Source organism: Triplophysa dalaica, chromosome 3 (assembly GCF_015846415.1).
Source record: "Triplophysa dalaica isolate WHDGS20190420 chromosome 3, ASM1584641v1, whole genome shotgun sequence".
Taxonomy (NCBI): Eukaryota; Metazoa; Chordata; class Actinopteri; order Cypriniformes; family Nemacheilidae; genus Triplophysa; species Triplophysa dalaica.
Window position 1 is genome coordinate 13312812 of NC_079544.1, and position 24752 is coordinate 13337563.

Sequence of the window (24752 nt, forward strand, 5' to 3'; positions counted from 1 at the left end):
TCTAGCAAACTGTGAGTGACGTCAATGGACCGTTCCAAGATGGCGGACTTGTCTACGTGCCTTGGGACCTTGAATGCGGTATTGATATCTATGCCACAGGCACAAGAGAGCGCAGTAATGTGCGCAGTAACGTTTTTTAAACTGGGGTCTGGGGACCCCTAGGGGGCCTCCAAAAGTTTGCAAATTGTGTACTTTTCTAAGAACAAAGATTAAGCAAAAAACGATAAAAGTCCACAGTGTTTATCCGCTTTTTTGCTATGGATAGTTTCCAGAATTGTTTATATTTAAATCTTTCTAGTAACAAGGAAAAAATCACATTCTGTGTGTGTATCTTTGTGTTCTGAAATAAAACTATAGCTAATAAAGGCCTAACTGTAATAGATTGAGATGCTTTTGGTATCAGGTGCCATGAAACGGTGACGTTCACGCCTTTGCAAGCACGCGTTTATACTGCCACCTTCTGACGTAATCAGAAGCAATCTCATGTGACACACACGGACCCAATCATGATATGTAATTAAAGTATTACAACAACAAATAATATACGCAAAACTCTAATAAAAGCTGTTCATTTGTTTAAGATATTTGCATTTTAATCACATTGACTTTACGGCCAAGACTTCATCCATACACTACAACTTCCGTGAGGCATCACTACAACACCGGAAGTTCCGTAAACACGTGTTTGAGCCGTCAGTGTGACGTTCAAGCTACAGCAGAACAGCATGGCGAGTAACGATCCAGGGGTGAGTTACTTAATGTCGTAAATTGTGTTTTAATTTTGTGTGGACCTTTTGTCTGTGTATAATGGTTGCGGTTTACACAATTGAGGTTTTATATTCATAGTTTTTATACTGAGAGATATGCTAGTCGTTTGTTAGCTTCATACAGGGAGTTATGTAGCAGCAATTCACTATGACGAAACTCTTTAACGTTAACGTAACAGCTCTGCATTCAACTGTACGAGTGACCTTAGCTGAAATACAATAAATACGACATTTGGGGATTTTAACATCGCTCTTTTAATCAGTGACGTGGTGAATAAATAATTTGGTGTTAGATAAACCTAAGAAACCGTAACAGCATCTTTATGTTGTCCCTCATCTGCCCTACACAAGGACAAGGTCGAATTGTTCCTCTATACGAAAAGAGCTTGAAGTATATACACTAAAGCCTCGATATTGACATCTTGTAGTAAAATCACTTTTTCTGTCTTTTTGTAATACAAATAATCACAAAATATTTCTTATGCCAAATAAATTTATACACTTTAGTTGCACTTTTAAACCAAATTTGTGGAATTTATGGATTAAAGAGGCACATAACAAAAAAATTTCCACTGCTATTATATCATGACACAACCAGTAAAGTTAAAATGTCCGATCAGCTTTAGAAGAACAACTTGATTATGATTTAAAGGAACACTCCTCTTTTTTTGGGAATAGTTCATTTTTGAGAGCCATGATACTGGTCTATCTGTATTCAATGATCTATGCCAAAGTGCTATTGCCAGACCCGGAGATCGTTTAAATAGATTTCCAAACGGTATAATTCAACTTCTTAACTCTTTAATTGCAGAATGAGCCTTTTTCCAAATAAGTTGAGAGTTCCTTTAAAGCGGCCATTACCCGCAATGCAAATTGTCAAACTTTAGTTAGTGTTAGAGCATAAACGATATCTGAAAAATGATAAAGCTCAAGGTTCAATGCCAAGCAAGATATTGTCTTCGAGGACTACAGAGAACGGCTGGAATTGGGCTACAGTCCTATACTTTCCGGGTAAATGATGTCACTCTGCCAAAAAAGGGGCGAATCCTTTCTTAGAGAAGAGGAAAAGGCGCTGGAGTAGTGTTTGTTTATCAGAGATCGTAAACATTTGACTGAGCTACGCGCTTTACTACTTTCACTACAGTCCTACAGCTGGTAATAAGAATTCAGCTACACACATTCTAGATGGGGTTGCACACCGAATGCGGAAGAAAGAGAGTCGCGTCTAGGACAACTCTGCTATTAATGTGGTAGAATCGAGAGGTTTTCTGTATTAATGTGCTGTTTTTCTGTTATTCCCAAACAGATAAATACATCTTATAGTTGAAAGGGGGGACCCCTTAAGGGGGTCGCACACCGGACGCGGAACCGCTGAGCCGCGGAGCGTAGTGCTGTTGTTGAACATATTGTTTTCTATTAGTGTACAGGTGGCGGTATGCTACAACTCAGAACGCTGTTCTGAGTCCTGCAGCCACACAACGCGCCACGCTTAATTTAACATAAAATACGATTTCCTTTGACTGAAATCATCTTTAGTGTACACACTGACTTCACCATAAGCTGCAAGATGCATTTATCTGTTTGGGAATAACAGAAAAACATCGCATTAATACAGAAAATCTCTCAATTCTACCACAATAAAAGCAGAGTTGTCTTAGATGTGACGCTTCACGGCTCTGTGGTTCCGCATCCGATGTGCGACCCGCTTTAAGATAACCAACGGTCAAATAACAGCTTCCATGACTGTGAAAGCTGTTCTGTGTAATACACTGATATTTTGTGTGTGGTTGTGTGTGTGTGTGCGCATACCTCTAAAATACTTCTATGAAACATCCTTTGAAGTCATGCTTTCACATGTCTCCTGGTCAATCTGCCTGTTTTAATATCTAACTTAGTTCCAGTTTAAAAAGGCAAAACTAACACTTCTGATATAAGTGTTAATTAATATAACCGGTCTGACCCATTCGGTCCGGTGTAATTTCCCTCGCCATAGTAGAAAACAAAATTGCGAGTCTCTTACAAAGATTGATGTTTGCACATGCACTAGCACAGCGGTTCTCAATCCTGGTCCTCGCGACCCCCTGCTCTGCATATTTTGTATGCATCTCCTAACGCTTCGGAGGTTTGTTTAATACGCCCATAAGAGCCCTGCGAAGTAAACATTACTAGATATTCTGCCATAAATCCCGTTCGAAATGTGGATAATGTTGCGCAAATCTCAAAATTACGGTTAAATTACCCTTCAATCTTCCGTAGTAAGTTTCGTTCTTCGTGTTCTTAAATTAACGTCAGCCGATTTCATGTGTGCAGGGAGTAGAAAGCAATGAACACAGTTCAGGGAACACGTCAATGGGAACGCGGTTCATTCATTAAGCTCTCTTCTAATGAGCTAGAGATTTAAATCAGGTGTGTTAAACAAGAGAGATACACAAAATATGCAGAGCGGTGGGTCGCGAGGACCAGGATTGAGAACCGCTGCACTAGCAGACCTCCTTAACACTTCGATCGATTCGCATGATTTTAATTGTTGAAGAGAAGTTGACGCAATTGTTACTGTTTATTGCTAAATGCCAAAGCTTAGTCGGGGACCGACCAATCACAACAGCCTGAGAAGCGGAAGCTCGCTGATATGGTAAAGGTGGGACATCTTCAGACACACGCTCTTAGCGGGGAACCTATCACGACAGACCTGGTCAGCTCTACCAATCAGAGCATTTCGGATGGAGAGATTTTATATAGACCGGAAGAAATCCAGTTGTTTTGTTTGAAGAGGGACACCAGTGAACAATAGACTTGAAATATGTGAAATATAAAGCGTTTTTTGAATCTTGAAACATGAACATCCGTTGAGAAAGGACATAATCAAAACTTAAAAAACAGCAAAAAATTGGCTCCTTTATATTAAACTGTGGCATTATTATTATATAATATAAAAACAAAGTTATATTATGTATATTCAAATATATTAAGCTTAAATGTATTTTTATCACAGGGCTTTTTGCAGCAGCTGAGGCAGATCGCTGGTCGAATGGGGTCTGGCCCTCGAGGGGCTGGACTGGGTCTGAAACTACTTTTTGGGGCTGGAGCCCTCGCCTATGGTGTCAAAGAAGCAACATACACTGGTAACGCATTTGATGAATGTTTTGCTGTTGTTTAGCCATGAATGTATAGACCCTATACAAGCAGTAATTTTTGCCCTGCTCTATCGGGAATAGAAGCATTGACAAACTTTTGATTAGGTGTTTTAACACATCAGTTTTGTCTTTGTATTTTGACCAACTCTGTTTTGCTGTTTGTGTGTGCAGTGGAGGGTGGGCAGAGAGCCATTATTTTCAACAGAATTGGGGGAATGCAGATGGACACAGTGCTTGCTGAAGGATTGCACTTCAGGTACATTTGACAGCTACTATAGGCATGTATTTCATTTTAAAGGTTCTGACTCTCAAATCTTTGCCTTTATATAGGATACCATGGATCCAGTATCCCATCATCTATGACATTCGAGCCAAACCCAGGAAGATTGCATCCCTAACAGGAAGCAAAGGTGACCTTGCAACAGATGTTTTGGACTTCTAAATATTACTGATGAAATCTTGTGTAATGAAATTTCAGAAGGTGTCTTTAAAAGTCTACAGGGATGCCAACTTGTCACCTTTTGGCGAAATTTGTTGTTTTGGATCCAAAATGGGTCATAATTGTGATCCGTGTAAATCCGATGAGTTTTTGAAAATGGGGAGTGAGGGGGCTTTGTGAGATGTGGTCGCGCTGTATGAAATTATGAGAATCATGTCCATATGTGGTGGGAACAATGTCAAATCACTAGCCAGTTTGCGGGTTATGTTTTGAATGCTGCGCAGATTGAGCGCATATACTCAACTTGTGAATCAATAGATGTAGTAATTCAACTGCGCATTTCTGACATATTCTTGCACAACCGCCACTAAGCAACAGGTAAAGGTGCGCTGGTTTGTTTGCCTTGAATCTAACGTAGCAGACCCAAAAAAACATAATATGGGGTAAGTGCCTTTACACACTATGACAACTACTATCACCCCATTTAGGGAGCAGCCCTGATGTGTAAAAGGAATCTTACAGGACAACTAGTTATCTGTTACGTCAACCGTTACTCCCCAGAACGTTAAATGGGCAAATGTGTGCACGGAGCTGATGGCAAACTGCTTTGTTCGTAATGTTTTGCACAGCCGATCTATCTACACAATAGCTTCGCTTCAGTATAATGTAATAGTCTACAAGCGTTCATAGACGCAACAATGCAACGGCAGGTTTCTTGTACAACATACTGTACATATGTGAGTGTTGCGTTTGGTGTTGTGTACAACCTTGCAGATAGTATCTAAAGTTTTTGTTCCAACGTAACCTCTTGTATAAAAATGTAATTTAAATCTGTCACTATGGTTAGAGGCAGGCTGTGCAAATAGTATAACGTTTAGAGTTTGACAGTTCATTCATGTTTAGACTAGAGCTGTGACTGCAAACTGTTGTGTGAACTGAGCACCTTGAAGTAGATGTTAAGATTTAATTTGCAAAAACAGATGACTCCGTTTTTTTTCATTTTCATTAAATATGTTTTTTATTGTGCATTCCAATTAACATCATTTAAACAGTTGGATTGTTTTTATTTAGTAATAATAACTCAAAATATACAGATAAGTAACACAATAAGAACCTGATTTATGAAAATTAATATAAACCGAGTTATCTGGTATTGCAAATTAACTCTTATTGGGGTTATCCAACCCAGACATTTTTAGCAGACCTCGGAGTATTCTGATTAATATGAATAATATGAAATACAAATCGTAAAAATTATTGTAAAACTATATATAAACGCATCATTGTCACCTTTTTTCACCCTGGTGAGTTTGTATCCCTGAGTCTGTGTCTAACTAAAACATGTGACTTCACAGATCTTCAGATGGTAAACATAGGGCTTCGTGTGTTGTCCCGGCCCATAGCTAACAACTTGCCGACCATGTACCAGCAGCTGGGGAAGGACTATGATGAGCGTGTTCTTCCCTCCATCGTCAATGAGGTGCTCAAGAGTGTGGTGGCGAAATTTAATGCATCCCAACTGATCACACAGCGAGCCCAGGTACAGTATAAAGACTAAAGCCAGATAAGAGAGTATTTACTCACACAAGTGTTCCAAGCATTAGTATTATTGACATCCATTTTGTCATCATATCTGCTTGCTTCAGCTAAAAATTGTAAGTTTGTTGGTGAGTGAAAATTTAGGCATAGCAGTTACTGAAGTGTTTAATTTTGGTGTTAAGGTGTCACTGCTCATAAGGAGGGAGCTTATCGAAAGAGCTAAAGACTTCAACATCATTCTAGATGATGTGGCCATCACAGAGCTCAGCTTCAGCAGAGAGTACACTGCGGCTGTGGAGGCAAAACAAGTCGGTTAGTAGTGCCAAATTACCCAGAAGACTTCTGGAATCTTGTTGTGTGTTTTGTAAGCCTATATGCAATGTGTTTGCATGCAGTAACAAATTATAAATAGAGCTTGTAAGTTAAAAGTATTTGCAAAAAGTTAAACCATTATAGATGTAATTGTTTAATAAAAGGTATGATTTTAAATTAACTTGGTTAAAAAAAATTGAAGTGATCTTCCTCAGGAAAAACAATGTTTGATCGTAAATTTTGAATTGTGGCTTGGTCCAAAAAACACAATCAGCCTGTCTGAATACCACTTTAATTTTATGCTTTTTTGTCTGTTTCCCACAAATGATTGCACCCCTGAGCGGCCAGATGTTTTGGCAAATACTGTCCTCATAAGCGTTAAATGATGTTAGTTTAACCGAACCGCCTATAATTAAACAAATGGGCAAAATATCAGGATATGATCAAGTTTTCTAGGGAAATAAACGTGTAATGGACGTGACAAAAAATGGACACGGTTTTTGGGAGATGACAAACTTTGTAGGATTTCTGTGAACTAAATTGCACAAACCTGAAGCAATTGTACCCAACAAATGGAGAAGAGATGCTTCTTCATAGAACTGAAAATAGTTACTTATTTTCATGTGCCCATTTAAGAGGAATATGTACCAATATGGATGTGAAAATCCTGAAAATGGCGCTATTAAAAATCATGCACTTAAATAAAACAAATGCTTTAGAAAACTTAAGGACATTAGATGGCTATTCAAACCACCAAATTTTTTAATATGCGCTTTCAGTATATAAAAGACTTAATTTTTTATGGTAAGGTTGACATTTTCATAGAATAGCCCAAATGTTTTTTGTCAAGTTTTTTTTTTTTGAAGTGTAGTTTAAATTTTGTTGGTTTGATAAACTGTATTGTGAGATTTCCTCTCCAGCAAACTGTGGGCTTCTTGAAAGACTTGAATTTGGAATATATTATAATTTATGTGTGTAGTTTACGACATTGCATTTCTTATTTACCCTTGTCAAATTGTAATGCACTATATTAGTGATAATACCAGTATCTTGACTGTTTAATATATTCCCATAACAAAAACAACGATAACACTTTATAATGGTTGTATTTGTTAACATTAGTAAATTCATTAATTAACCTTAACTATATAAACCAATAACGTTTTTCTGGATTTATTAATCCTTGTTTACAGTTCTGGGTTCACCATTGACTACCATAGTAGGAAAAATTGCTATATACATGTCTTTGTTCTGTTGAACACAGAAGACATTTTTAAGAATTAAGAAAAGCAAACAGTTCTGGGGCACTTTATAATTTTTTCTATCTATGGCAGTCAATGGTGGCAAGGAACTGTTACTGGTTACAAGCATTCTCGTACTCATAAAGGCGAGTAAATGATGACAGAATTTTTGGGTGAACTGTTCCTTTAATGTCAATACAATTGTTTATGTTAGTACATGGAGCCTAAACTACTGTTAACACAGTGCTGTCCAAACTAAAACAATGTGCGTTAATGTGTTTCAGCATGTTGTTCCAAATTACATTGGCTTATTTTAATACAGTCCACTAGGAGGCGCTCATGTCATTTTATGATTTTGTTCAGTTCTTGCTGTCTTGGCCAAACAACAACACAAAATTGTTTCTGTGGGGAAGCAGTGAAATGCCATGTTGTGTTTTCCTCTCTTAAAAAATTAACATTGGAACATTGTCTGTGTGATGTTTTTTTTAAACCTGTCTGTTGTTGATGTGCAGCCCAGCAGGAGGCCCAGAGGGCTCAGTTCTACGTTGAGAAAGCCAAACAAGACCAGAGACAAAAGATTATCCAGGCTGAGGGTGAAGCCGAGGCTGCTAAAATGGTATGCCCCTTTTTTCTCCTCGCCATTTAACCACAGAAACATTGAAATCATCGAAATAATGTATCTGTTTCATCTGCTGAGGCTTTAACCTTTGCTAAGGGGTTTAACCTTAAATGCATGTATAAGCACCTTATTTCATGTAACTGTTATTGTGTTTTATTTCTTTGAGTGGCAGATCACTGTAACTATCAGATATAAATAATGAATGCTGCTTCTGTGCTATTAAGCCTCTGTAAATTGTTGCAGTCATATATCTATGTTACTTCAAGTGTTACGCCCTCAGTCTTAACAGCATGTCAAACAAACAAAACATTTGAAAGCATTTGTTTTCTTCACTTTCGTGTATCAAGGGCACTTCATCTAATTGTTCTGCTTTCCAGAAGCGTCAGGTCATTTGTTTGTTTGAAATGACTTTGCAGCTAGATTCATTCCTGCTGATTTGATGCAATTGCGTTTGTAAAATGGGCCGCAGGTTTGGCTGTCTGCTGACGGCGAACAAGGTCTCAAGCATGGGTCATTTGTTTTGTTTGTAACTGTGTGTTTTTGCACTCCAGTTGGGTCAAGCTGTGACGAAGAACCCTGGCTACCTAAAACTCAGACGTATCAGAGCAGCACAGAATATTGCCAAAACGGTAGGGCATGCCTTTGTACTTTAATGGCTCACATGATCATTTATGTATTGAGTGATTTATAATGGCTTCATTAAGAATTTTAAACAGTGGTCACATGACTGCAACCAGTTTCATCTTAGTTGTTTTAATTGCATTTTTTTGTTCATCAAATTGGGTTAACTTAAAATATCTTTAACCTGTGTATTCAAATGAGTGAAAATATTGGAAAATGAAACAAATATATAAGAAACAAAACTCCTTTGTAATTGAAATAATTAGGAAAGTAGAGAGCATTTTAACGAATATATCTCATTTCAAATTGCATGGAACATACATATAACTTTTGTTATGTTAATTATGTCAATTTGCTATTCCAAGCATTGCCCTTTTTATATAATCTGAGGATACTTTTATCATGTACTGTAATATATATTCTTGTCACCAGGTGTCAGCGTCTCAGAATAAGGTGTACCTGAGTGCAGACAATTTGGTCTTAAACCTCCAGGACGATTCCTTTAACAAGTAAGATCTTTATTGCAAACTTATTCTGTTCACAGGACATGTTTCCTAACTCCAATCAACCTTCATTTTGAAAAATAATTGAAATACCAATTCAAAAAACAAATCATCTCAGTTGTGACATTTGTCATTCACTGTTCAGAGAGCAGTGCAGGTCAGCTTGCCCTGATCTGCCGAGTTGATGTTTTTCTAGCTGCTTTTATTCTGCGTCACATATCCAATAGCAGTTTCACATGCATTGTTTCTTTCTTCTTATTAAAGTCACAGGATAAACCAAAAACTTAAATTTTCCCATACATTACACAACATGTACAGTATACATTGTCTAAAAGCATTATTTTATATCAAAGCCCGATGTTAGCATGGATGCCTCAATGGTAATGTGTACATTTGTCTTTTGTTGCAGCCTGTCATTGGGAAAGTAGGAAGCATCATTCATGGGCAACATATGCATTCCATATGTTAGCAGTTTGCTGAACCACTGTATTATACCTTCATTATAAATAGGACTGTGTACCCTTGGAAAGACCTGGTTGGGATGGACCTTACGCGTATACCCATTTTACACAGGTGTTTGACATTGAGCAAGGCTTAGTTGGTGAATTCAGCTCTAGATTTGGCTCTATAGTATCCGTTGGCATTAAATGCTAACATTGTTCATAATAATATGTATTTTTCAAAACATTTGAAACAATAAATGGCCATGTCTAAAGACATGTAAGATTTAGGGCCTGTCAGGTAAATAGTTGCTTGTTGACTGTTTACAGAACATACTTTTTTCTAAACAGTTTAATGTGATTCCTATGAAGCTGTTGATTGTCCTATATAAGGTGTGATAAAAGAAAGTTTGATTAAATAAAGTTTTCAAGACTTCTTGTGTCTACTTGAATCATGTAGTGATGTTTGGAATTGAAATACATGGCTTTAGCATATATAGGAAGCAAACAATCAAATATATCCAATAATATTATTAGCGATAAAAAGTTATATTTTACATCATTACAGCCACTCAAAGAATTCAAATTTCAGATGTATTCAACGATATCAAACCTCAGGAGTGACAAAGTCATCCAACAGCAATGCAAAAGACACAAGAAAAAAATAAAAACGAGATGATCACACCATTTTTTTTTAAATACATGTACAAAAATGACTGTTGTGTTGCTTAAAAGTAAATATATTAACTTGTTTTCTTTGCAGAGCATCTTTACTGTTTCTCCAGCTTTCATTTACTGCAAATAGAAAAAAAAAAATGAAATTTGGGAGAAATATTGTTAGTTTACAGGATGTAACAAAAATGTGTTTTACTTAAAAACATACCAATAAATAGTACATTTTAAATTAATAAAAACTGAATTGAATGATAAATTAAGCTTCTTAATTCCACATTGACAGCCTGCAACAAGATGTCAATAATACTGGTCCAGAAGCACTTCCTGTTTTAGTTATTTTCCTATACTCTTATCTCTTAAAGATGTCAGATTCATTTAAACATTTTGATTCCGTTCCATTTGTTTTGTTCTAACACAGAATAGTTAATCTCAAATTAGCATTTTTTTCCTTTAGTTTATGTTTTTCTTAGAAATGCTCAGCCTTTGTTGAAATATGCCGTAAGATACATGAACCGCGCTGTATTGTTTATTTCAGTCAAGTGGGGAATTTTGTATCTTTAGGTTGTTATTCAGTAGAAAATACACTTGAGTCAAGATAACAGAGTTGCCTATTGTGATTCTGAAGAACAAACACCAAATCTGTACTATAAACATTGAGTACACACAAAATGGGCCTTGAAATGTGCATACACTATCTTTTTTATTTGTAGAAATATGTGCACACCCTACAGACGCTATTTACTCTACAAGGAAGAAATCTAGACAAGGTCTTGCATGTTCCTTATAAAAACGGCGCCAGTAGATGGCACCAATATAACGACCGAATTGCGTTAAAAAAATGTCCTCTCCTGAGAAACCAAGGAACTAAATGTAGCAGTGCCAGGGGACTTTTCTCCTGATTCATTTGCTGTCATTGTTTGTAGCTCTGACCAATGGATTTGCTGTAATCTCAAGAGCATGTGTCAACATGAAACAGGGTCTCTTGAGTCTCATCTCTTCAGGAGGGGCTCATATCATTAACCCACTGGTAATGTTTTATGTTTGGGAGGAGATTGTTGAGAGGCGGGGCCAGTGAAAATGAAAAGGCCACTCCTCTTTCTAACAGCCAATAACATTTAGTGGTATTTTTTGAATGTGGCAAACCTTAAAGGGTGTGTGGATGTTTACAGTTTGTGATTTTCCTCATTTGGATAATAGCTTTAAACGCTTCTAATGAACTCCTTTAAAACATTTATTTTATTGTAACATCTTTAATATCCAGTGCATCTGACCTCATTCTCAAACAGGGTAATCCAAAACAGGTCCAGGTTTGATAAGCTGAGCATGCTGCGCTTTAATATGCAAATGCACGCAGACAAGAAGACCGTCACGTCCCACCCCTCTCTTTCCTCAATACCCTCATGCCTTGCCCCTCCCCTCCAGAGCAATGCATAAACAAGAGCTGCTTAGCGCTCAGCTGGTCTGTCTCCATGGAAACGCTGACCTCACGCTGGGACAAGAGATCTGGGCCAGTCACCATGGCGATTCGCCGGGACAGTAGACTTGATCTCTCTTACCTCTAGCACTGTGCACTTAATAGCAGCTTTGCGGCTATTTCTGGAGGTCAGCAGCACAACATCCTTACCTCATGCTTTTTCCTCACCGTTCCATCTGCATATATTTGTTAAGCGCTGTTACCACTGCTGACAAGAACCGTTTAAGCACTTGCTAACTATGGGCTCACGCTAGATGTGTGACCTATATCCCACATCAAAGTCATGATGCTCTGCAGTAAGCGCATGTCTGCGGTGTCCTTGCCTCTCCACAGATCTACAGAAATGCACACTGAAGTATCTGCCTAGTCGTTTGTGATTAACTACGTTTTATATATTATAATTCTTAGCATTTTTTAAGCATGGTATACAGGAAAAGCCAATATCGATGTCATAAAATGAAAAGCGCTCTTATTTAAATCATATAGATCCTAGATTATCCTGCAGTTATACTTAAAAGATATGATAGATGAGATTGAAATTATTACAAAATTGCATTGTTCTAGGTAGCTGTGATATGTGAATACAGGAGTTTTTAAATCTAGAGCTATCCGAGTCAATCCCAGTTAATCCTAAAGTAAGTAAACGTTGTACAACAATACAAAGTATTGCTTGGTTATGCAGAATCTAAAGGTCTCTTGTTTCAGGTTGAATTTACTCCCCTTGAGATGAATTGATAAATTGGTGCTGTCCATAGTCAGCGTAGGCCTCCGCAGTAATTTACTGTGTGGATTTAATTAACCTGTTTCCTTTTACTGGCACCCTCATTATGGTGTCAAAAGGGATTCGGAAAACTTGCCCTAGTTTGGTTAATGTTCTTCCTTTTACGTCTTCGTTTTTCATCATATTGCCATAGTTTGTCACATTGTAGAATCACCTGTTCAGAGATTTGGCCTGGCTTTCGTTTTTCACAATGTATGAGTTCTCTGTACATGTTTTCTATCTACAGTACATTTATGTTGTTTCACATCCGTATACATTTACACTTAGTCATTTAGCAGACGTTTTTATCCAAAGCGACTTACAAGTTGGGTAAACAATGGAAGCAATTGGGGTCAAACATTAGGACAACAAAAGAAATTAGAGCAATAAAAACATGTCTCACAAAGCTTACTGCAGTGTACAGAGCCAAGTTTAGTTTATCTAAGCTTGAATATGGATGCATTTTTTTTGATAATGAAGAAAAGATATAGAAATCAGAAATGATCCCTTTATTATCCCTTTATTAAAGGGATAGATCACACAAAAACTACAATTCTGTCATCATTTCTTCCCCCCATGTCATGTCAAACCTATAGTACTTTTTTTTCTACAGAACACAAAAGGAGATATTTGAAAGAATGTTGATAAATGAAAAACCATTGACTTGCAGTTGTTTATTGTCGATACAATAGATGTCAATGGGGACCGCCAATTTTTGATAATCAACATTTTTCAAAATATCTTCTTTTGTGTTTTGCAGAAGAAAGACCCCTTTAATGTATGTATGTAACATCATGTTGGTTTTGGAACAACTGTAAAAATGTGTCATTATTTATTCACCTTGTCATTGAAAACCTGTATATGACTCTCTATTCTGTGGAACTTAAAAGAAGATATTTTGTGAAATGCGTTTTTGTGTCCATACAAAGTCAATGGGGTCCAGTGTTATTTGATTATCTGCATTCTTCAAAATATCTTCTTTTGTGTTTTGTTGAAGAAAGAAAGTCATACAGGTTTGAACTGACATGAGAGTGAGTAAATTATTATAACATTCTAATATTTGGGAGAACTATCAATTTATGGACAGATTAGTAATTTCAGGTAAACCATATATAGTGGTGTTATTGCATATCCATAGGCTCACAAAAACAGAAAAGGGTGCTATTGTTTTCTCCAACGGAGCATCATTTTTTTCTTCTTCAAAGAAGGATTTCGTTTTTGCCACCTGAGGGAACACTTATGTCTTTGTTTCCCTCCAGAAGAACAGGAAAGCTAAGCGAAATACTGGAAGTGTGTTAACCTCTGGTTCACATGTAAGTGTGAAATTTGAACTGTACCTCTTTGTGTGTACAGCAGTAACTTTCACACTTCATGGAGGTGTAACGCAACAGCGATCCGCTGTGCCGTCTCAAAGCATTAAGAAAAACTGAAGGAACTGGAATTTTGTACTGAACAAAAGCATCCATAGCGGTTCTGAACCGAAAACCATTTAAAATGCAATCTTTCTTGTCCAGTTAAACTTGTCTCTGTCTGCACAACCTGCTCTTTGTAAAAACGCATGTGGGTTTTATCGTCTTTGTCCAGAGCAGTACCAGCAGCTTCCTCTTTCATTGTATGTCAGGAAGCAGACCTTTGGTCCCTTCATGTCGGTTCCCACAGGTGCAGCGTTTGCACATCAGTCAGAGCACATGGCAGGCCTCTGTGAATGTGAAACTATAGTTTTAATAGCGACTGGCATAACGTCTCTACTACATCATCTTGTTTGTAAAACTCCTCACAAAATGTTGCTAATGGTGCTATTTTGGGTCTTAATTTTCCATCTTGCTGAATTTAACTCCATAATGTGTCTCCTGCTGAACAAAATCAAAGTTCCTATTATAGCAGGTTCGCTCAACAGTCATGTCGGCAACGCCTCTGGGTAGCTTCATCCTGTCATTATTTCTAGAGGAGTGCTTCTGTCTGCTCAAACAGGGAAAGACCAGTTTCTTCAGAACTTTTTCTCAACATTAGACTTCAATAACATACTCTGTGTCATTTTTATAAACAATAAGAACAATAACATCAGACAACAATCATATTTATTTTCATGAAAAAAAATAGTGTTAACAGACAAAGTGACTAGCTCTGTCAATTGTTTCTTTAATCTTTTTGTGATGTATAGAATAGGTGTACAGTTATTAAACATCTCAGTTTTATGTTGTTTAGTGGGAAGGAAAAGGACACAATTACATGTCACAGGATCTGTGGTGGTCTCTGGCCTCCCTTATGTTTTGGGTTGAACAGAGCCCTGTGTGTTTATCAGGTTCACTCCCCCTAATGGCTGTGTGTCTGGCACAGATGGTGAGCACTGAGGGTCTCCAGGCTTTGACGTGAGTCAGGGCTGATTAACTTGGTCTCTCCGGGCTCTTCCCCTGTGAGATTACATGGCCTAAAGCCAATAAGCAGGACTTTGCTGTATGATGACTTACTTTACTTTAAACAGAATGGGCATATTAGAGTTGTGCATTAAAACACATTGTACTAATAGGTGAACAATACCATGCTTGACATTTTTGTAATGCAGATGTTCTATGTATCTAAGGCATTAGATTTCCACAAATTACATTTTTATACATTCGGTTATCAAAATTAGCTCTCGGTTCATAAACATGATGACTGTTATTAACACAACACGTCATTCAGACACTAAATATTACTTTTATTTTAACCATGCTGTGTTAATGGACTACCACTTTTGGGATGAATATTTAATGCACGGATCAGCAGGACACTCCCATGCTTCTGTTGCTGGCCCCTAAGGGTTTCCAGTTACAAGGAGAAGGGAGGGGCCGCAAAGGGTGGGAGGACCATAGACCTGAAGTTCTCCATCCTTCATCTAGTATGTTTCATTGTTTGACCATTTGGTTTACACATTTAAAAAGATTTGTGAATGATCACAAGACATGTTTAACATTTGAGTAAACACTTTTGGAAGATTCTTGATATAATATTTGGTGATCAATCTTCGGTAAAAGTCCTAAATAATTATTTACACATCCTGTAAATAAATGATTTTGAAAAATAACAGTTAAGGGATTTTAACAATAAATATGATATATATTTATATTTAAATTATCAAACATCTTTTAAGTTTGAAACTTCTTAAGAGACTCAAACCCTCTGGCAACATCTATGACAACCCATTATGTCTATGAGATGGACTATTTTTCATTGTTTTTGTAAAATATGTGAAAGTAGTATTAAAGGGGTTTAAGTAATGATGACGAACTGTACCATCAGAAACGCCACAGACATCGACAGTACTTTTATTTTAAAAGAAGTTATAAAAAGAAAATGATATAATGTAGCAGGAAAAACAAGGAAAACTCCTCAGGATTTTAAAGCATGTAACAACATGATCTACTGCACCTGTTACATTCCTTTCAACCACTGGTTAAATTATAACTGTAATGGGTGTTGTCAAGCTCACTTAATTGTTATTCAAAAGTGACAACAGACATGTAGGCTACTTTCCACAACGATCAAACGCTTTTGAATAAATAAATTATATCTTTAACATAAAAGCTCAAAATAATAAAGAATAAAACTAAATTTGGTTGGAGGTTGATAATCTCATAGCGGATCCGGATCCATATGGATCGATGACCCGTGATTTCGCGCTTGCCTGCGGTTGTTAGGTCGGGTTTCAGTGTCCTCTAGCTCGCTTCTGTCCGCCATTTCGCGCTCTTCTGCGGGGCTCTTCGCAAGTCGCGTCATGGAAGAACAATAAAGCGTCTTTGTTTCACTGCAGTTGTGACGCCTGGAAGGATTCAAAAAAACGTGTCGCGCGCTATAATAAACGCAGACAAACATCGAAATACATGATACACGGCGAATACCAATAAACATAAACAATATACGCGATTTCTCGTTTTTTTTGTGATTTATTTTGCATCTTCCCAGTTGGGGATTAGACACGGAGCAGAATCACTTTTTCATTACAGTCATTCACATTTATTCAATAGTTGACGCTTTCATCCGAAGACAGAGAAAACGCGAGCAGGAGCCAACAAGAAGCTCTATAGAAATGCCAAATTTGGTTGTATTTTTATTGCAACAGTTCCACATTACAGATTAAATAAATTAAAGTATGCCTATTTAATATTGAAATGTCAGCTAGGACCTTGAAACAACAAATTGGACTAATAATATGTTGCGCCATTCTAAATGCAAGGCAAATCGTACAAATGCCAATGGATGCATACACATACACACACACACAAACACATATATATATGTATGTATGTATGTATGTATGTAGGCCTATCTGTATAGCCTATATACATATAGATATACACAAACACACATATGTTTATATATAATAATGACTATATATATAGATATCCTCGTTAAAGTTCTGTCTCATTTTGAAGCACATCTTCAGAGACATATGGGTGGGACACAATTGCTTTGTCGGGTTGTTAAAGATCCTGTATTGTGTTTTAAGGGTCCAAACCCTAATACATCACAAAAGCAAGGAAAGGGTTGTCTCTATACTTGCATTTAGCATTTCACATGGTTGTATTTAAATGAAAGCTATACAGCCAGACCACATTCTAAGTGAATTGCTTTAATGGCCTTTGCTTTTGTGCAAAGTGCAAGGCATGGAATGAATATTCAGAAGACGTCTGACCATTTCTGAACAAAACTTGATCTTCATTTATCTATAGTCATACTGCTTAACCAGCAGACTCTTACTTTACATGCTTAATGTGGAAGAGATCAGGCAGTGTGTGGTCCCACTCCCAGCTTTACTTTTTGATATCGGTTGACTGCGACCCTTACAACTTTCATGAACGATATATAGACTGGAATTTTTGAATAGTTATTTCTTGGTATGTAATGTCACAAAGATTACACTAGATGGTACTAAACTGCTTTCACGATATATTAACACTTAGGGGACTACAGAGGACATGTTTAGTATGGATGACATTTTGTGCTGATATATGGAAAGACTGATTTACAAAAAACACAATTTAGGTCATAAGTCAATTCACAGATGCCATCTTTTTTTCTTTAAAACAATTGCCATCCTTATATAGAAAATAAAATGTGAAATATTAAATAGAAATTCAACGTTTGGCTATAAATGGTTTTATTCATCTGAGGTAAACAGATCCTTACGGGTTTATGTAGTGTTTCTTATGAAATGGCATTGATTTAGAAAGATTAAATTTATGAATTCTGAGAGTAATTTATCTATTCATTACATTTCTGTAAAAAACTAAAATAAATATTTAGAATATTAAATATATGATTTATTAGGCATATGAATACATTTTAAATGCCGGCTCATAAAGCCAACACTACATCAACTCAGCACTTTACCTTAATGTCTTCATTCCAAAAATGTATAAATATTATTCTTGATTTCTAATTTCCGCTGGATTACCATATCATGGTTTGTTTCATTTGTATTTATATATGTTTTGTAGTTCTGTTATGTTAAACTTCAATTGAGAGTCCAAGACGTTTGGGTCACTCTTGTATGTGTTACTGTATCTGACCACAAGAGGAGGCTAGAGTATTGAGATAAGAGGCACGTTTATATCACAGGGCCAGATCACGGTGAGATTTTTTTATGTCATTATAACTCTTCCTGTGGCAGCTTGTTTCATGCTGCTCAGACTCAACTGTAAGTTAGTGGGAGGAACACTTCAATTCGATACTCATTGGTCACTTTTGCTTGGGTTTAAATCATCATACGAATATGATTAAATGCGGAAACGTTCTTAAATAATTCTAGACTATTAAGAAATAAGCCCCACTTTGTTGTGACTAAGTTTGTATATAGGCTATTGACAGTGAATAAACGGCTGAGATCAAAGTCCAGCTCTCTCTTGAATAACTTACAAAACCTTGCCCACGTGCTCCATTTTGATCAAAGTATAGTGTAAAACTGTAAATATAAAAAATATGTAAAAGAATATTGCTGCGTCCTAATTCGTCTACTTATACTATGCACCAAAAGTATGTAATGTTTTTGTTATGGAAAAGGATATTCATTCTAGTGTGTAGCAAAACAATATGCACTGTCTGGGACAAACTAACAGGAAACGAAAGTGGCTGTTGTTGCCAAGACAAAATTGTGGCCATTAACTGTCACACACATCAAAATACAGCTCTCCTTTCCATTTAAGTATTTATGCATTGTTTCATATGAAATGTTAACTCTGTGCTTACATTTATTAATTTAGTGACTCATCAGTTATTTAATTTTGTGAATGTTGTGGAGCATCACTTACCAGTACATTTTGCTTTATTTTACTGACATTTCTGTTAATGCTAAAATGTAATTTAATGCAGTGCGAAATGTAAAATACAGGTAAAGCAACTGTAAAAAACGAATACGGAAAATTTCTTCATGTTAATACAGTATATTGTGATTCATCTTTACAATTTTTTTAGAGTGTGGAATCCATGGGAATGTTTTTCTTGACCTCAGTTATTGTGTGGAAGACATTGGTGTCAGTGTACATTTTAGAATAATATTAACTAAAGGAATACCTTTGATCCCCTGCTTTATGCATTTCATGTGCTCTTTATAAAAACGTTACAAAACTGTTTAAATAAAGTTATCCTAAATCTGAAATTGTTTTAAGACAGGTCTCTTAACCTTTCTTACACCCCAATTTTCATAATAATCTTACACAGAGCAAACGTTTTAGTGACACTTTTTCCTCACGCTGGTTTGTGTACAAACTATAAGACTGATACAGTGTCACAAATGGTACTACTCTTAAGACATGTATACAATAGACCCAGTTCTTCTCCCCAAGGCCCAATCACTGTTTCTCTCTATTATTTTTGTTCTCTATGTGACTGTGAATGCTTCTTATTAAAGTTGATGAAAAAACACACAAAGTGGCCCTTATCCCTGAAACATTCCTATAGTTTTATCGCACAATGTGTATTGCAGCTGAGGACAGGCCTTTTTTTAACATCATGCGAATGAAAGGAAATTTGTCCATCGGATGAAAATGTTTCATATTTTGATACTGTTTGTTGTGTATTGGTTAGACATGAATCACAGTACAGAAAATCAGCCGAGCGGTTTCAAACGTGCTTTGAGCTCAACAGCTAAATTGTCTTTTCAATTGACCTTATGTGGCAAGATGTGAGGGGTGAACAAATGAGGAAAGTATTTACAAGTGCTGTAAAAAAATCGGGGGTTGAGGATGGGGGAATCAGGAGATCACTCCAGGGGATCAAAAGGCCACAGTTGCTGTGGGAATTCAAGGACATGGTTTTATAGTTTGTTTATAATAAATCTAATTTATAATTTAGCAATTTAGACTATGGAGAATTTAGTTCCCTTTGAAGGTTTCAGCAACAAACATTGATTAGGTCAGTAACATTTAGTATGTAGGCCTACTCAGGGCATCCATAAATTTGATCCCTTTGGCTTCACTTTGAGCTTAGAAAATTTGTGTGTTAATGTCGTATTGTTAAAAAATGTTGTTGTATGTTTCTTATAATTTTTGTTGCAATATCTTTTTATCGTGTTGCTCACTCTTTCCTTGATCATAATTTCTCTACAATATAAACTGATTTATTTGAGTTGTAATACTATGAACATGGGTGACAGCACATCAGTAATTCACAATTATGAAAATAATTCATAGCTTTGGGCAATGAAGCTAATGCTCCATACTATTACTCACTAATGCACCATATATTTATACTCTATCATAAGTATACCCTTATGTTAAAGGGGTCATATGGCACGAACAGGTGTTTTTCTGTGTCTTTGGTGTGTTATAAGTTGCCCATGCATGTATTAGACACGTAAAATTGCAAAAATTTAAGTGTCAGAATATAAGATGCATTCTATCTAAAAGTGAATGCTCACCCAGACCTGCCTGAAACACCTCGTACAACTACACCCCCACAAATCTACGTCAGTTCGTGGTATGATTTGACTAATGCCGCCCAAATGTATACGCAAGTAATGTGGGCATACCTGTCAATACAATTGCTTTTGAACCTGATGTACCAAATATGGTAAGAGGCGTTACATTTCCGTCATATGTTTGCAGTATTCGACCAATCACTACAAACTGGTTAACTGGTCAATCATAGCACACCTCGATTTTTAGAGCGATGAGCTTTGCTTAAAATCTGAGCGTTTAAAGAGAGGCAGGGCAAAGAGGAGATAAAAACATGCACGGTATGTGGAAAATACAGCGTTTGTAAACCTTAAATCGTGTAATCACTAATCACATTGCATAACATCTAAACTAACGATAATATTAGTTTTAGCCGTGACTCCTTTAAAGTACACTATGTTTTAATATACAAATGGAATTTATGATGAAGTAATTTGAGCTTAGCCACTTAAAAGGAGGATTTATACACAATGGAGGCATAAATGTGCAAATTAGCATGTTTTAAAATATAAATGAAAACATATTCCTTTTACCTTTGGCCTTGATTTATACTTTCACCAAACTTTTACTGGGTGCTACCTATCTAACTCGTAATATATACATAAATATGATTTGAATCTCTAGCTGAAAAAGTCATATGTGACGGTGTTAGTGGGCTGTACAAATTAACGTGTGGAAGACTGAAAAACAGAACCGTGTAAGTTTAGATGTCATATATGTTTGGTCCAAATATGTTACCAAACACTGATGGGACTTTAAACAATATGGGGCCCAAATGCATTGAATAAGCATTGCAGTACAGTACAAAGAGTTTTGCCTGAAGTCCTAAACTTGATACATATCAATTACTACTAATACTTTCACAAAATCACTTTTAAGTTACTTCCCGAGTCAAAACGTGCTATAAGAAAAGATGAGAAAACTTCCTGAAGCTATTGCTTTATATCTTGTTTTTCTGGCTGAAAACTGAAGCATCATCAGAAATCTCTGGAGCATTCAGATCCTTCTCAAACCTTTAAATATTGTTTATGTGGTTATTGCTAAAATATTATTGTCGGTTATGTCTTACCTTATAAGCCTATGTAATAACTTTGCATTCCAAGCGACTATCTTTATTGAAAAAATGAATTGCCCCATGAATTGCAAACAAATGGTATCAATATGAAAATAACCCTGCTTACTACTGAATGCATCAGAAGTTAAAATTGAAGAATCATACCTAATTTTGCATTAAGGAAATAAAGACAATAATGTTCTCTTCTAAGCATTTCAAAATACATTAACATTAACCCACTAAACTTATCATCAATGATTATTATTGATTGATAGTTTGTGAGTCATTCTTCTAAAATAATTTACATGGTCTGTATAAATCTGACAGTAGACTCAGAAGTCAACCCTTATTATTTGTTTACAAACCTGCCATACAATCTGTAGAGCTCTGTGTATATTGCTATATATATATATAGTTTATAAGACTTGAAGTATTAATCAAAGATGTGATCATAGTGCAGCCACAGTGATGTGGTCAAAGTTATCTTTAAATGAAAGGGTGTTAAATTATTAAGTATACTTGTCAAAGTTGACATGCACTTTTTAATACTTTCTATTGGTTAGATATTTGAAAGTGACACTCGGTGACAAACAATTCATGACAAAAAATAAAATCCCTAAATATGGAGATCAAGGTTTCAAAAGGATATGTATCATAAAGTACATTGCTGTTCCTAAAATGGTAAGAATATTACAGTTGTCTTCTGAGACTACAAGTCAAATTACTTGCCAATTGTTACATCCTCTCTAAGGAAGAATTGTTAGTCTCTAAGAAAATAATTACTATATATGCAATTGTCTACTCGGGATTACCATTATGTGCGCAATCTTTTGCTCTCATTAAGCTTAAAATACACCAGGCCATAGTTATTACTTTCCAATGAGCATTTTCTCATAACACATTTGTTGAATAACATTCCTGCAGAGGAATTTCAACACTGATCACCCATCAAATCTCATATTGCACTTTACAGGAATACAAAGATAAAATTGTCATCTCCACATCTACCTCATTCAGTAATGAAAATAAAAAGAAAACCTATAAAAGATTAAATTAGACAATGATAATGATATCGCCATAAAGATGAGATGTCAATAGCTGCTATAATATGTACCTCCCACTAGAGGGAACATGTCCTGTTTCAGAATAAGATGTGTTTTATGAGAGAGAAAAATACACAGATGGCGATAAATAACCATATTTAATGAGAACCATGAGAAACTAACAGTTAAGGAATGCACATTGATAGGATTGTGTTCTAAGGCCAGACAACGCTCCATGTAACACTGCTTGCACGTGTCTGGATATCTTGCAAAAGCAATTTTCTGCCATTTCCAGAAGACTGCACTTGTCCAAAGCTCAGAGTGAGAAGCATTTATTTGAGTTGCTTCTTTCACAGCAGTGCTTTCCCCTTCCACGTCTCCCCGACAGGTCCGCACATGCACTCTCCTCACTCCTCTCCTCTCTAACCTTGTACAGCAATATACATCTGCCTCAGGGGAGATCTGCAGGAGCAGCAGGAAATGTGGCCTAACGCACATGTGACTGGGCTGCTCTGGCATGCCCAGGTGCTCTAGAGAAGGGGATGACAGAACTAAGGTGAAGCATTAGGTGTGACATATAGGGTTTAGATTCTGTCTGTAAGTAATTGTAGAATAATAGCCCTACTAATACTGGAAAGAGAGGTTAAATATATGTTATATTATACTAATAAAATTATCAGTAAATGTTACCCAACATAGAATTGTCATGACCAGAAGTTGACAAACTTGTACTTTTGGCCCACTGTCTATGCGCTTAGCAACCTCCATTTCCCTATTTTTGTTAACTAAATGTTCAGATTAACATGGTAGTGGATATTTGGTGACAAACTCATTTTTTTGGCACTCCGTAAATTCAAGTCTATTGTCCTATTTTTGTTAAACAGATGTTTTGGTCCATGTTTTGGTGATGATTATACTGCTTTTCCTTTTGGACACTACAGAAATAGCCTAATATTTCGATCCAATATTTAATGCAAGTTGCGTTAATATCACTGAGGTTTATTTAGCGGAATCCCTTCAAATAGCGTCCCATCGATTTGATCTGCTCTCACACCGCCATGCACGTCCGAAGTCTTCCAAAATCCGTTTGCCGTGCTTTGCTACAAACTCTGGGTCATTTCTTTGATTGACTTCTCTTCCGTCCAATAGTTTAACGCAAAGCGTCAACTGTGGGCCGTGACCGTCTGAGCAGCCAATCAGATGCGCTCGGCTGCAAGAAGCCTCGTCATCAAAGTAGAATTTGAATGTAGGTTATGGTGAACTATCCGAAATTCCCCTCCCCTCTATGTTCTCTGGCGAGGTTATGGCTTCTGCTTTGTTTAAATGTTATTCATCTCGAATAATTAAGCCACAACGTGTCTTTTAATTTCTAAATGTGTTTATTTTCACAAAGCCCATGTTTAAAAGATGTGAACGCATATCTATAAAGCATACGGCGCATTTGATTGGATCTTATTTGCGTGCATCGTGTTGCTGTTTGTTAATGAAATTTGACAAACAACCAAATATAGACGTTTTGTTCTTGTAGGGGTTGTGGTACTAAGAGCTACCTGTCCCGATGAAGATTTCGTCTGGTTTGTGCATATGTTTTCTCAATCTCGTTTCTCAGAGAATAAAAATCGATCAAAAGAGCCGTTTCTGCGTTTACTCGCAGTGCTAAATTTAGCGCGAAATTCACGGAAAGGGGAGGGGCCGCACCTGGCACGAAAACACCGCTTCCCAAATACCGCCCTGTTACCCCGTGCTTTAAAAAAATCGTTCATGTGTCAGTGGCTCGAGCACTTTGGCGTGTAAACTCCTGATCGAAAATGCGCGTGAGGTGTTTGAGGATCAGTAAGCAGTTCATTGACAGATCAAACGTGTTACGTGTTAACTAAGTCTTGAAATGAACTTGAAACAGTGTCACGACTTCTGATGTAAGACTTGGCTTGTCGTAACAATTTATTTGTTGAGGAAACGTGGAATAACGTTGTACAGATACGTCCACTGCGAGAAAAGCGGAGGTTGGAGGTGTGTCTTCTTGGTCGGCTCGGCTCTGTCGAAATACCGGCTGGGGGTGTGTCATTTTACGTTTAGAAATACTTTCCATTGTTCCACTCTAATGCCCTACAGCCACACCTCCTCAGACCCTGCGGACCAATCACAATGAGACGACTGCCTCCAAAACTCCGCCCATAAATCTATATTAAAGCCTCCTTCA

The 24752-nt window shown here is 36.7% G+C and overlaps 1 protein-coding gene across 1 annotated transcript; it reads left to right on the forward strand.

The window, feature by feature from the left end:
• The first annotated feature begins 672 nt into the window (after positions 1-672).
• Positions 673-10051, forward strand: phb2a (prohibitin 2a). The gene is made up of 10 exons (XM_056744425.1): positions 673-746; positions 3760-3889; positions 4073-4157; positions 4232-4311; positions 5696-5880; positions 6062-6191; positions 7945-8048; positions 8603-8680; positions 9105-9181; positions 9585-10051. Exons 1-10 carry the CDS (start codon positions 726-728, stop codon positions 9601-9603), a joined length of 909 nt encoding a protein of 302 aa, XP_056600403.1. The 5' UTR covers positions 673-725; the 3' UTR covers positions 9604-10051.
• The last annotated feature ends 14701 nt before the right edge of the window (positions 10052-24752 follow it).

Bases quoted from the DNA above. Each gene is read 5' to 3' on its own strand.
- phb2a (XM_056744425.1), top strand. From the start codon at position 726: ATGGCGAGTAACGATCCAGGG. The intron at 4,158-4,231 runs GTACATTTGACA...GCCTTTATATAG, and splicing joins GCTGAAGGATTGCACTTCAG to GATACCATGGATCCAGTATC. The intron at 8,681-9,104 runs GTAGGGCATGCC...TCTTGTCACCAG, and splicing joins CACAGAATATTGCCAAAACG to GTGTCAGCGTCTCAGAATAA.